The 14,347-nt window shown below is 40.6% G+C and overlaps 1 protein-coding gene across 8 annotated transcripts in view; it reads right to left on the minus strand.

Moving 5' to 3' along the window:
- nphp4 (nephronophthisis 4) overlaps nt 1–14,347 on the minus strand; it is a 504,277-nt gene that overhangs the window by 151,029 nt on the left and 338,901 nt on the right. For all 8 annotated transcript variants that reach the window (XR_013578910.1, XM_078558224.1, XM_078558219.1 and 5 more), the window contains one exon: nt 4,270–4,400. Coding sequence is in view for 7 of the 8 variants with exons in the window: in XM_078558224.1 (XP_078414350.1) it covers nt 4,270–4,400 (131 nt within the window). In the remaining variant the exon portion in view is untranslated. The remainder of the gene's footprint in view (nt 1–4,269; nt 4,401–14,347) is intronic.

Below are 14,347 nucleotides of genomic sequence, written 5' to 3' on the forward strand. Positions count from 1 at the left end.
TGCTCTGCTATTACATACTTTATAATAGACTCCAATATTTTCCCAATGACAGATGTTCAGCTAACTGGCCTAATCCCACATAACATATCAATTTTTACAATGTGTATAATTGTATGCAAAAGTTACCAGAGACAATAAAACTGACAGTTTCTCAGCAATCAGAAATAACACCTACATTTATGTAGAACCTTACCAATCTCTCAGGACATAGAAAGTGTGCTGCATACAAGGAATTACTGTGAAGTAAATTGCCAAGCTGGAGGACATTAAAGAGACTGAATAAATCCATTTTAGGAAAGACGATAATGGGCTATTAGTTCCATGATCACGGTAATGGGAATCTAGAGAGGCAAGCTCGTTGGACCTGTAGTTTCCTCTGTTCAAAACATTGCTATGTATTACTATGTAACATGATGACCATTCTGCATATAAGATACATAAACAATCATGGGTCATTTAATTAGCTTCTGATGGTGTTTCATGATAGACTCCTCGTTGTTTGAGTATATCCAAGCTGTAAATTATTTCATCGTTTTCTGTGGATTCTCTCATGACTGAAGTGTCCTATGCAGGATAAGCACGGATGTCCATAGAACTGGCAGTTCATATGTTGTTGTTGATGCTTGGGGGAACTTCTGCAGCTGCGCCACCTCTGGCCACGTCAGATGTTGCAAGTTTGATGCATATGGTCCTTGAAACACGCTGTAAAAAAATTCATAACTTGCCTCCACATGGGCCAGTCAGCTGCAATAATTTCCTAAGAGTGGTGTGTGTGATGCCCAAAGTTTTTTTTTAGGGCATCTTTATATCATTTGTACTGACTGTGATGTTGTTTACCCTGAGACAGTTTCCCATAGAACACCTGCTTAGAGATTCTGTGGCTATCTGGAAGAAATAGTCTTCTCATCTTAGTTGGATTTTCTGGAGGTTGTTCTCCATGCTGTGATCCCAGCACAATGGAGGACCTCGTTGTTTGAGATATTTTCCTGCCATTGAATTCTCATGATGGGCCTCAGGCATCTTTGGTGTAAACATTCCAGAGTTTTGATGTGGCACCTATAGCAGACCCAGGATTCTGCATTATACAGCAAGATGCTAAGGATAATTACCAGTGTTATGATCCCCGTAGGTAGGGAAAACATAAACCAAAATAACCAAATTTACTGAATGACCCCTAAATGAAGAAATTACCAATAAGATTCCACCTTTGTAGTTTTTACTTTAACACAAATCAGAATCCATGTAAAATAAACAAGAATTAACAGGCAAATTACAGTCAGTACAAACTATAAATGACACACAGAATACCAGGTATAACAAAAACTATTTCATGGGATTACAAACATTCATACCACTCCCTGGACAAATGTGGCACCACGTGCAATATGTGGAACCTTCCGTTTTTGGCAGGTGTCTCACGTGCTACCTGAAAAAGCAGCAATACACCTCCTCTGACTCTGAGGAGGAAGGCCCACCGTATCCATGTCTCCAGATCATTTGCCTGGGCCTCTGGATTACTCATACAGTGGCACGAAGCCACCATCTAACCCAGGCATGTGGCCCACTCACTTTCAGGCTATACCCTGTTTACTGCAGTGCACACCCTACACCATGAGAATACTACAATATATTTCTTAGCAAAGAACAAAGGCAACACAATAGGTAATAGATATTTTAGGTTTTGTTTTTAATATTTCACAATGTGAGATTGAACAATGGAATAATGAGATTTTTTATTCATTTACGGGATGTTTGTGTCGCTGGCTAGGCCAGCATTTGTTGCACATCCTTAGATGCCCTTGAGAAGATGGTGGTGAGCTGCGGCCTTGAACCGCTGCAATCCATGTGGTGTAGGTACACCCACAGTGTTGTTAGGGAGGGAGTTCCAGAATTTTGATCCAGCAACAGTGAAGGAACGGTGACATATTTCCAAGTCAGGATGATGATCAAACAGGCTGTTTTGTCCTGGATGGTGTCAAGCTTCTTGAGTGTTGTACGGTGCACTCATCCAGGCAAGTGGGGAGTATTCCATCACACTCCTGACTTGTGCTTTGTAGATGGTGAAAAGGCTTTGGGGAGTCAGGCAGTGAGTTACTCATCACAAGATTCCTAGCCTCTGACCTGCTCTTGTAGCCACAGTATTAATATGGCTAGTCCAGTTCAGTTTTTGGTCAATGGTAACCCTCAGGATGTTGATAGTGGGGGATTCAGTTATAGTAATGCTATTGAACGTCAAGGAGCAATGGTGAAGCAATGTGATATATTTCCAAGTCAGGATGCTGAATGGCTTGGAGGGGAGCTTCCAGGTGGTGGTATTCCATGTATCTGTTGCCCTTGTCCTTCTAGGTGGTAGCAATCGTGGGTTTGGAAGGTGCTGCCTAAGGAGCCTAAGAGAATTTCTGTATCTTGTAGATGGTACACACTGCTGCCACTGTTCGTCGGTGGTGGAGGGTGTGAACATTTGCAGAAGGGGTGCCAATCAAATGGGCTGCTTTGTCCAGTGATGATTGAGATCACATAATGCATCTACAATTCCATAGCCTAACCAATCAGTCCTACTTTTACCACTGAATAAACAAGGATCCAACTGTTCTCTCGTGTATCCAGGACGTGCAAAAAAATTCTCTATTGCTGCCTCTTCATGAAGAATGGATGTAGTAGTCAGCTATCATGGACCATCCATCAGATTAAATGTTATATCCCAGGCCAATTAAAGCATGAAGTGACATTTCAGTTTCCTAATTAACTGAGATTCCCTAACTCAAGTATACAACTCATGGGTCATTCATTGTGATCATTATTAAACAATGCACATTTTCACATTCAAAGGAAATTTTAAGATTGCTAGTTTTATATTATGCTTCTTCTAAAATTGTTAATAGTCTTTAAATTCATGACCTGGAAATTAATCCTCAGTTTTTCATTTCATTTCACTGTTTTTGAAAAAAGTTACTCATTGAAATTAATGCACTTTAAAATATTCCATTAAAAGAGTGGTACAAAATTTTACCTCCAGCTATTTCAACCTCTGACAGGTTTCAGTATGGTCTGATGTACCTAAAGCGTTGATAGTCTTTTCAATTTATGCACTGGCAAGTACTGACTTGCACCACACTATAATTATATTGCAAGGAACTTGCTAGTAGACACTAACATTGCATTGTTCTAATGTTGTGGAACCGAGAGAGAGCATAAACTTAAGAAGTCTGGAGAAATTGAGCTTTGAACAAATATGTAAGTGCAGGAACTGATGTTTTCCCCTGTGAGCTATTTGCACTGTGGCAGAGCTTTTGGGTGGGATGAGATTAATTTGAAGTAAATTTTACCAAACTGCAAAGCCAGAAAATACACAGAAAACCATTTAAAGAAATTGATTGGCGTTGATATGTGACACCATTGTGTCCATTAAGAAAGTATATATGAAAACATAACTTTTAAAAGCAATGGAAGATTTGCAATTGCCTGAAAAAGCACTGTGAATGTTTTATGGACTCTGCCTCTGGTACTTCTTCAAGAGAGCTAGACAGACATTAGTTTAAAATCCTGGGCATGTTTTCTTTCAACTTACAAATAAAATGAATTATTGTGCAGATTCACCTATCTCGATATTAGGTCTGGCTCAAATGGTCTTAGTCAATTCGCCAGTTTAGCAAAGAATGTCAAGATAAAATTCTGGGCAGCTAGAAAAGGTGATGCAGATCTTCCACAGTCATTTGTATAAAATAGAAATCATTAACATGTCTGGTCCATCAGAAGCAGCCCTGCTCTTCAGTTCATTTGTTTGATTGACTTCTGTAGTTGAGAGCCAATTTTCATTTGAATGAAGAATTGTTAAATGAGTGGAGTGTGGGAGATGGTCTGATTAATCTTTGTCCCAACCGTACATCATTAACCTGAAGGTTTTTTTTCAATGGCTTAACCAATGTAAGACCATGATAAAGCTCACTCCATTATTAATTCCATTGGGGATATTTCTCCAACACCTCTTGTTTATCCCCCATCTCCCCTGAAAGAAACCAAAGGTGTTGTTAACGACTCTGTACCTCTCCATAAGTATCAGCGCAGCTCCTTCTTAAAGGCAACAATTGACTATGGATCAACTACCATCACTGACTGGGGGTCTGTTTCACCAAAACTTATGAAACCATCTTGGCTGATGGTCTCTACTCTAGCCAGCCCAGCCAAAATGTTGTGAAATATTTCCCAATTTCAAGTGACATTATATTCTGCAAAGACTCAGACTTATTTCAATACAAATTAGGTTCTTACCCTCCAGCATCTATTCCCAGGGCGAGGATTGGCGCTTGCACTGGTGTGAAAGGCAATTCTTGCAACTGTTCAACTGTATGAGACTCTGGAGCAGCATTGAAGTCCTTATCAACAAAGCTGCCGTTAGGTTCCTAGGAGTACACAGGAAATAGATCAAACTGAAAACAGTTTTCATCATTTAAAAAATGTAGAATATACAATGGTTTGTATTTTCCAAGATCGTTACATTTGACTCAGTTACATTAACGGACCCCCTAAACAACACCAAAGAAAGAGAAAACTGTGGAGTAAGTGACTTATGGCATTGTTTATGGTGGTCCATGCTTTTCTGTGCTTCTGCACTTCTCCACTATTACCCCACATCAATAGCAGTTGGAGACTTATTTTACATAGCCCTACCCTCACTGAAAGCATTGCTGATTACAATTTGACTAGATTCCCATTATTTTTCCCACTGTTGCCACTTAGATTTAAAGGGTGCTAATTTGGTTCAACACTGCTTCTGAGGTAAAAACAAAAAGCTAAAAGCTACTGCGGATGCTGGAAATCCAAAACAAAACAAAAACAGAATTACCTGGAAAAACTCAGCAAGTCTGGCAGCATCGGCAGAGAAGAAATCAGTTAACGTTTCGAGCCCTCATGGCCCTTCGGCAGAACTGCAGCATAGTTTCAGCAAGGGAGAAATATAAATTGGTTTAAGGTGGGTGGTGGGGGGGGGGGGGGGAAGAGACACATTGAGGGTGTGGTGTGAGAGCAGGGCAGAAGAGACAGTCGGAAATCCTGTCGGAGGACAGAACCATACTTCTTCCAAGAGGGCATTTTTTTGAAGAGAGGTGGCAGTCAATCAAACCTTGAATAATGCCTGGCCTCCCAATGACCCATGGCATCTCATCTCCTCCTGCCCTTCCGTACCACTAATGCCTCCAGCAATGCATCCATCACTCTGGAACCCTCTACCTGACCCAGTGTTCCTTTTGCAATAAATTACTTTGCAGCAATATTTTTGTGCAGCTTCCTTTAAGGTGCAGCCTGACTTTATAATCAACAAACGGCACTTTCGGGGCCACCCTGCTCTGCAAGGAGGCCCCAGGCAGCCTGGAGGTCAAAGAAGCAGCATTGAAACCGCTTGGGTTAATGCTGCAATCATGCAAATGAGGCGATCACACAATAATTACGTGGTCCTCGGCGTACATAATCACAAGAAGTGTGTGAATTCTGATCCCTATGTTCAAAAACTAGCACAACCCAACTTTTAGCCCAAAAATAATGGGGCCAGTGTCCTTGCAATAGCATGTTTTATAGCTAACACAGCAGATCAGAGGGCTGGGGGGTTAAGAATTGAAAATCATGTAACACAACCTCAAGCCACCATTTACCCACTTTATCTCCTTTCAATGGCAATGGGTTGGGTGTCATATTTGTGTCCTGCTTTCCTTAAGCAGGATAGTTCATTTATCTGTGAAAATAATGGGTAGGACTAACAGCACTCTCCACACATGTTAAAAAAACATAAATGCAAATGTAAAAATTCTGAACTTCCAGTCTAAGATGTCCCTGATTTCTCCGTAGCCCTGAACAGGTTTCCTTTTCAGATAATGATCCAATTCCTTTTTGAATACCACGATTGAACCTAACTTCACCACAACCTCAGACAGGGCATTCCAGATCTTAACCACTCGCTATATAAAAAAACTTTTTCCTCATGTCACCATTACCAATTACCTTAAATTTGTGTCCTCTAGTTCTCAATCCTTCCACCAAGAGGAATCATTTCTCCCATCAACTCATTCCACACCCCCTCATGATTTTGAATACCTTTATCAAAGCTCCTCTTAATCTTCTCTTCTCCAAGGAGAACAATCCCAGCTTCTCCAATCTATCTGCTTAACTGTAGTTCCTCTTCCCAATAACCATTCCAGTGAATCTTTTCTGAATTCTCTTTTATGCCTTCACATTCTTCCTAAAGTGTGGTGCCCAGAACTGGATGCACTAGTCCAATTGATGCCGAGCCAGTGTTTTATACAGATTTATCATAACTTCCTTGCTTTTGTACTCTATATCCCTATTTATAAATCCCAGGATGGCGTATGTTTATTAACCGAATTACCTGGAAAAACTCAGCAGGTCTGGCAGCATCGGTGGAGAAGAAAAGAGTTGACGTTTCGAGTCCTCAAAACGTCAACTCTTTTCTTCTCCGCCGACGCTGCCAGACCTGCTGAGTTTTTCCAGGTAATTCTGTTTTTGTTTTGGATTTCCAGCATCTGCAGTAGTTTTTTGTTTTTATCTCTATGTTTATTAACCACTTTCTCAACCTGCCCTGCCACCTTCAATGATTTGTGCACATATGCATCCAGGTTCCTTTGCTCCTGCACCCCTGTTAGAATTGTAGTCTTCATTTTATATTGCCTCTCTCTGTTCTTCTTGCCAAAATCAATCACTTCACATAGCTCTGCATTAAATTTAATCTGATAGTTGTCCGTCCATTCCACCAACCTGTCCTTTGAAATTCTACACTACCCTCCTCATAGCTCACAATACTTCCAAGTTTCGTGTTGTCCACAGATTTTGAAATTGTGCCCCCTACAACAAGGTCTAGGTGATTACTATTTATCAGGAAGAGCTGGAGTCCTAACACTAACCCTTGGGGAACTACACTTTTCCTCCAGTCTGAAAAACAACTATCCACCACTACTCTGTTTTGTGTCACTCAGACAATTTCACACCCATGTTGCCATTGTCCCTTATTCAATGCTCACAAGTCTGTTTTGTGTCACTTTATCAAATGCTTTTTGGAAGTAAATCTTTTTCCTTCAAGTTTTTACTTAACAAATCTTCAGCAAAATAGCATCATACAAATATTTCCATGGCATTCAAGAACTTTCCTAATTTAGGAATGTGGATCACCAGAGAAAATGCAATCAAACCTGAATTCGATTTGGGAATATAACTAAACAGCAAAGACACAGTGCAATCTTGCTCTGCCACCTCAAATTGCATTCTGGAGTGAACCATCCATCTTTACGCGCTGTCAGTTCGAATAGGGAAGTGTAACCTCAGATTGAATCACAGATGATCAGCTCCATTATTTTAATAACTATACTTCATGACTGAAGGTCAGTCACCAGAAGAACCTGAACTTTAAGCACTTGTCTCGTCCAAGAGTATTTAGTACAGGAGCAAGGTGCAGCTTCACTGTGATCTTTAGAGCAGTGCTATATTTAGAACCGAGGCAATATGACCTTGCCACACCAATAGCCAGCAATCAAGTGGGATCCTGGTGATTCTGTAGTTTGTTTGCATCACAAAATTCAGACTCTTTTCCAGTACAGAATTTCTGTGATCTCTTTAAATATCCAACAAATTTCCTCTTTAAATTTCCAACAAATAATCTAAATGACATTGTCATGCTGGTGTATGTGTCACTGCAACTCTGATGTTGCCCATCAGAGCTATACATTCAGGATTCTTTTACACAATCTAATTCTGCATATTTTTATTTCTGTCGAGGAAGAAGTAACTTTGTATGAAGGAAACAGTGAGCTATTAACAGTTCGCAGTGTGCTGTTTGTGAACAGTTTTCCAGCTGGACAGTCCTATTACATGATGATGATTAATGGTGCAAAACACATTCAACTCCCAGCTCATTAATCATAGATACTCTGCATCTGCATTGTGACATCTACACCAGCTCGTGGGGTTTGACCATTTTGAAAGAGCGAAACAGTATGTTCATTATTTTTATTTATCAGAAGTACAGTTGAGCACCTTTTTTTATAACAAGCTTGAGTAATAATCATTATTTTCTTTTTAAAAAACTGTTTGGTTTGGAATGGAACTGGTATATGCTGTGGCACTGCAGTATTACACTCGATGTTGTGGTATTAAATGATCAATGACTACTCTATTGGATATAGCTGAATGTCAATCTTCGAAAGGCTGGGCTTCTTCAGTGGCTGAATTTACAACCCACCTACTAGTCTGATACTTACAGCTGTATTCTGGTTGCATCAGGTTAGTACCTCCTTTTTACTGCTCGGCTCCTGCACAGGAGAGAGATAAATGCATGCGTGCCTATATCTGTTGTACAGAGTTATCTTCTCAACGGTTCTAATGTTTAGAGGCTGGGAGCATGACACTCTCTAAACTTTTGTGGCAACTCTTGATAAATTTTAAAAGTGCCCAAGGGATTCAAGTGTTTCACTGAGCACATTTTAAGCCAGATTTAACTGGAGTTAAACCTGATGTAGTGCCTTATCCAAGTGCAATATTTAGGTCATTTACTGCCTCCAAATAGGGTCATGTCAGGCCCAGCCTTGGGTTTTCCACAAGTTTAGCACTTCTCCAAAGCAGACATGGTTTTATAGTAACTAAATTTCCAGTATAAACTCACCACATGACTATTTGCAGAGAATTAAAAGGAAGAAAGGCTTGCAATTGCACAACACTTTTCATGACCACCGGATGTGTCAAAGGGCATTACAGCCAATAAAGTACTTTTGAAGTGTGGTACATTTTATATCCAATTTTCTCTTCTTACTTGAAAGCACTGATGTATGTTGGGATGCTTTTCCATGTGTTCCAGCTGCTCACCACTGTCTCATTTAGAGGACTATAGACCTGGTGTCAAAGGACAATTTGACTATAAGGGGAAGACAGCAAAGACAGTTCCTGTTCCTGCCCAAAGTCCACACACCAGCTTTTGCTACTGTAGGCCTATAGGCAGCAAACAGCAGCAGGGATACTGAACAGCGCTTTCCCCTGCCTAGGCCCAAGTAGTGAAGCCAGCTTTTGCATGCCTTCTGCTATCCTGCAGTATCTTAGTGCAAGCTGCTGTTCAACCCTGGGATCTCACTGGGCTATATGGCTCGGTTACACACTGCTTTGGTTAACTTATCCACTGGGGAGCTATGTTTCCAGAGTATTTATCATGATATAATTCAGTTCCTGTAGCTTTTGTGGCCTAATTAATATTTAAGCGCAATTTCGATCAGGTTTGCTCTGTTCTTCGTCGCACCCACACATACAGGGCAAAGACATTTTTAGTCATGTCAATTGTTCTATAAACGTATGCTTTAAATATCTGCTTTTCTAAGGGTTCATCCATAACTGCCGAGATAATCAAGCCAATAGATTATTCTTTTTCCTATTCCATTCACAAAGTAGCATTTCCTAACTGTGACAATATTCCCCAGTTGAATCAATGCCATAAAGATGAATCCTAAGTGTTTGTGTCTGATCATTAATCCCCATTTCCTCCCCTACCCCATCACTATAGGGCCTCACCCAATAGGAGCACGATTGGAAAATAGTTGCAGCCCTTGATTTTGTGTCCATTCTACGGAATAATCACATGGAGCAGAATTTAATGCCCTCCCCCTTTGCGAGTTTGCTAGTGGGGAGGCATCTAATCAGGTTTGAGGGTGGCTGGTGGGGACCCCACCCACTTCTCGTCCCCACCCCAATTACATCCATGGCGGGAAAGCCCATGGACAGCATCCCTGCCCCTCTGCCAATTGAGATCCTTGAGTGGGCAATTAATGCCCACTTAAGGCCTCATCCTGCCACCGCTGGTATTCACCAAGAGGCAGGCGGGGAGGGGCTCACGATGCAGGGAGCACATCATGCAAACTTTGTCGGGGTTGCTGGGGGTTCCTAGGGGGTTCCTAGGGGGTGTAGCTCATTCAAAGGCACTCAGTACCTGATCGAGGGACCTGATGACATTTCTCCTGCCATCATTCATCTGCAGCTTGGGATCCAGCAACGATACGAGGGTGAGTGTTGTACCGGCAGCAGCCACCACCTCCCCAGTGGTGCTGCTATTCATTAGGTCTCTGTCTGGCCAGCAACTGTCAGCGATGAGACCTCCGACCCTGGCGTCCTTGATCCCTGGGAAGGCCCATCGCTGCCCTGTTAAGGTGCATTTAATTCAGCAGGCCTTCGCTAAAAAAGGTGACACGGGTGTCATGAAGCTATTAATGTATATAATACTTTGGAAAATATTTTTCTTTTAAAATAGAGGTTTGGTCTGTGGGTATGTCCTAACTGGATTAAAGCCAGCTAGTCTGTGTGCTTTGATGTACTAGGTTGAGATGTAAACAGAGAGGTAAAGTGCATTTGCATTTTTTGAATACAGCTATCAAGAAGTGGGGTGAAGTTCAAAGAGGTTGTTGATACAATGAGAATTAACGTTCAATGGGGATGGTAGGTATAACTTCAGTAGTTTTTCGGGTGTGCAGGCAGAAGCAATGTAAGATCAAAAGGCAGCTGTAAGGTTCCAACTGGTCCAACTGGCTCCACAGTGAAAGAACCTCATTCTGAATTCGTAAGGTGAAAATGCTTTGCCTGGTGTTTTGGTTAAATCTATGGGTTGCTGTTGCCTTAATGGAAGTTAGTTTGGGAGTTTGTTAAAAGTTATGATAGTAGTAATTTGTAGCCATGTGTTCATATATTTTAACCAGTGTAAATTAATAAAATGTTTCATTTAGTTTAATGTAAAACCTCAAACTAATGGTCTGATTCCCAAATTTAGAGTTGCATCTCAAACATAACACTTAAACTTATAGGTTATGACAGTTGTTTAAAGTTTCCCTCTGGGATTTTTAAATAACTCCGCTTTACTAACTGCATCGGTCATAACACAGGGTTCTCATCAGCTCTCCAGCCAACAGGCGAGACCCCCATTGCCTCCATTAAATACAGCCCATGGGGTAGGGAAAGTATATATTGTGATGCACAAGGTATCACAATTCGGGGGGCCGGGGGGGAAGGTCAGGCTGGATGGGCCGGGGGGGTCTTTCCCTGTTCACATGAACGGATGAGAAATCAAGAGCTGTGATGGCACAGATTCAATACGGTATCACTCAGCAAAGCTCCAAACCTGAAGCAACGAAATGGAATACTTACCCCCACCCTATCTTATTGCTTGAACCTGTTTGAATTGATACCTTTCCTTAATTTACTTTGCGTATACCTCTCCCAGCATTTTTACTTTGTTATTCTTAACTATCCATTTGGTCTTCCTTTTTTCTCTCTTCCTTCCTTTTTAATTCACCTGGTCTATTTGCTTCTATCAAACAATGTCATCGTCTATCTTTCTCACTTTCAACCTTCTCTGATCTCTGACTTTCAGCATTCCCCCCTTCTTTTTAATATCTATTATTAACAATTTCCTCCTGTTTTGTTTTTCTCTTCTTGTGCACATCATTCAATGTCACTGTCTCTGATCCTTCTTTTGCAATAGTTGTTATCCAGTCCTTCCGTTGACTTCTTCGTAAACTTTACCCTGTCATTTCCTTTTTTCAAGACATGGCCCATTATTGGTCTTCTTTCTGCCTTCACACTGTCATATTGCCTCCGAGCTTCCACTGTATAGCACAATTTATATTGAGGCTGGCCTGTGGGAATCAGTTGAGTCTGTTGTGCCAGACTAGACATCAGATCAGCTCACTCCATAACACAAAATTTCAGTTTTTACATCTACTGAGCCTTAACAAGGTTGGCTTCAAAATGCACTGGGTTCAAACTGTTTATTAAGCTCAAATTATATGTTATCACTTTCTGCTTCAAGCATACACTTTGTACTCTTGTGATTCTCCTGACAGTTATAGATGGCTCTTATTAAGATTATAATTTCATAGTTACTATGCTGTGGCTTTGCTTAAGAACAAAAAAGAGTAAACATAATTTAAAAACATTAAACAGAATTTTAAAATTAATTGTACTTGATTTCCATACAACTTGTTTTTGCAACTTTAGCATTTAATATTTGCCTCGCACTTCTCTGATTACACTCACTTATTTTAGTGATCCCTTCCATTGCTTTAAAATGATTATTTCAGCAAAATTACATTAAGCTGGTACATGTTTTAAATGATACACTTACACTTTGAGTGCGTGAGTTGGTTACTTCTATAAGTGATTTTATTTTCTTAAAGCAATCAACAAATCTATTGTATCTTTTATCAAAGGAGATTGAAGGGAGCAGATCTGGAATTCTGGTACATGTGCAGGGACTCAAAAGGAGAAAAGGAAAGCGAGTAGCAAAGCCCAAGGCTTGCACAGAATCAGGATAAGGGGGATGGAAGCGAGTCCAGGGCCTGAGGCTGCAGCGGCACTGAAGCAGGAATGGCAAAAGGCCCAGGATTGTTGGCAAAATGGTGATTCACACAAACTGTAATGTGGTTAGGGTTCAACTCAGATTGTTGGGCCTCAGCTGGATGAGATAGTCCATGACTATTAGGGGAGGGTCTACATATAGTCAGGGATATGCCTAAAGAGTAATGAGTACGCTTGGTCACGCATGGGAGTGGGGAATTCATTACAGTAATTAGAAGATGGAATGGATTAAAGAAAATGTAAAATGTTAACATTTTTGTGAGTTTTATTTTTAGGAGTGTCTGGACAACTATCACCGTGACTGTATCTATGTAAATTATTTTTGAGCAGAATCTAACTGCAAATTTTTTTTGGTGGAATGTTCGGAGAAAAATTAATTACTGAATAACAAAAGTAGAAAATAAATTAGAAGGCTGAATAACACAGTTAACACAGAATATGCTCAATGCTCCTGATGTACTTAATAGACATAAGAAATATTATAATGACTGTCTTATTGAGGAATGTTGAATTTAATTTTCAAATAATAAATGAATACAATAAGATTTTCCATTCCTGCAGATGTTACCATTTCAGCGGGGTTTTTTGGATCTTATGGAGCTCTCAATGTAATTGTACAGGAAAATATGCCTGAAGTGGATAAGCCAATAATAAGGAATCAAAGAAAATTTCAAATTCCACCTAGTGATTTGAGCTAACTAATAATTAGCCTAGAGATGGAAACAGGAAACATTCATTTGTTAATCACTGAAGCTCCTATCTCGTATATTGAAGTCATGGAGGAGGTTAACTGCTGGCTGTTAAGCTGCTTCCGCAACATTCCCCTCATGGGAAGGCAAGTGGTTGAGTACTAAGGTGATAGTGTGGTCAGCTGGGAATAGGATAACTGCAGGCGAACAAAAAAAATTGGTAGCTCATCTCTGATTGGGAAAACTTGTTTCCCGGCAACTCTTTATAGAAGGATATTCTGTTGTAATGGAGCCATCTAATATTATCCCCGCGAGCCTCCACATGTAATTTTCTCTTCCCACCCCCCTCCAACTCCACACCTTGCAAAATTATAGATTCTTAGCGAAGTATTGTTGCTGAAGTCTCAACAACGTTAAAGTATCTCAAGCAGGGTACTTGACTGTAGTGACACTGACAGCAATCTTATTTTATCTCAATGCAGACACTTACACAACTTTCTGGTAGCGGTCACTAAAGTGATTGGGAGTAGGGACAATAGTTGGTTTCTTCTCTTTCTAGCTTTAAGAGGCATCAAGAGGATTTGCAGCACCCCAGTTACTACCTCAGCTGAGATAAACAAACTAAGCACAGAGCAGGAATCAAACCTAGTCTCCTTTGGCCTATTTGACTTAGCGTGACACAGACCTTTCTTGTGCCATTTGGCTGCTCTTTGTCTGTAGTTACTAGGCAGAACACTGAAGCAGGGAAGAATATCAAAGGCCACCAAAGACTCATGTGCTTCTCCAGCCTGTAGCACAACAGCAACAAGCCAGTCATGGGAGAAGAGTAAACCAATAAAAGATAGAAACAGGCTCAAAATTGAGGATGAGTGTAATACAACAAGCATTCTGAATGATTACTTCCTCCAAGCAGTCACAAGGGAAAACTTAAGCAACACGTCCTCACCAGGAAAAAGTATGCCAAGTAAAGTCAATGGCTTCACCATAAATCAGATCCAAGTCCTGGACAGACTAAATGTGCTCAAAACAAATAAATCTTCAGGGATAGATGGTATTATCTCAAAGCATCAAGAGACTAGGGAGGACATCTGTGATAGGAACAAAGGAACAGGAATAAGCCATTTAGCCCCTCGAGCCTATTCCACCAATCAATGAGTTCATCGCAAACGTGTGGCCTAACTCCATATACCTGCCTTTGCCCTATATCCCTTAAGACATTTGGATAACAAAAATCTATCAATCTCAGTTTTAAAATTAACAACTAATCCAATACC

The sequence above is a fragment of the Cetorhinus maximus genome, chromosome 15 (genome assembly GCF_964194155.1).
Source record: "Cetorhinus maximus chromosome 15, sCetMax3.hap1.1, whole genome shotgun sequence".
Lineage (NCBI taxonomy): Eukaryota > Metazoa > Chordata > Chondrichthyes > Lamniformes > Cetorhinidae > Cetorhinus > Cetorhinus maximus.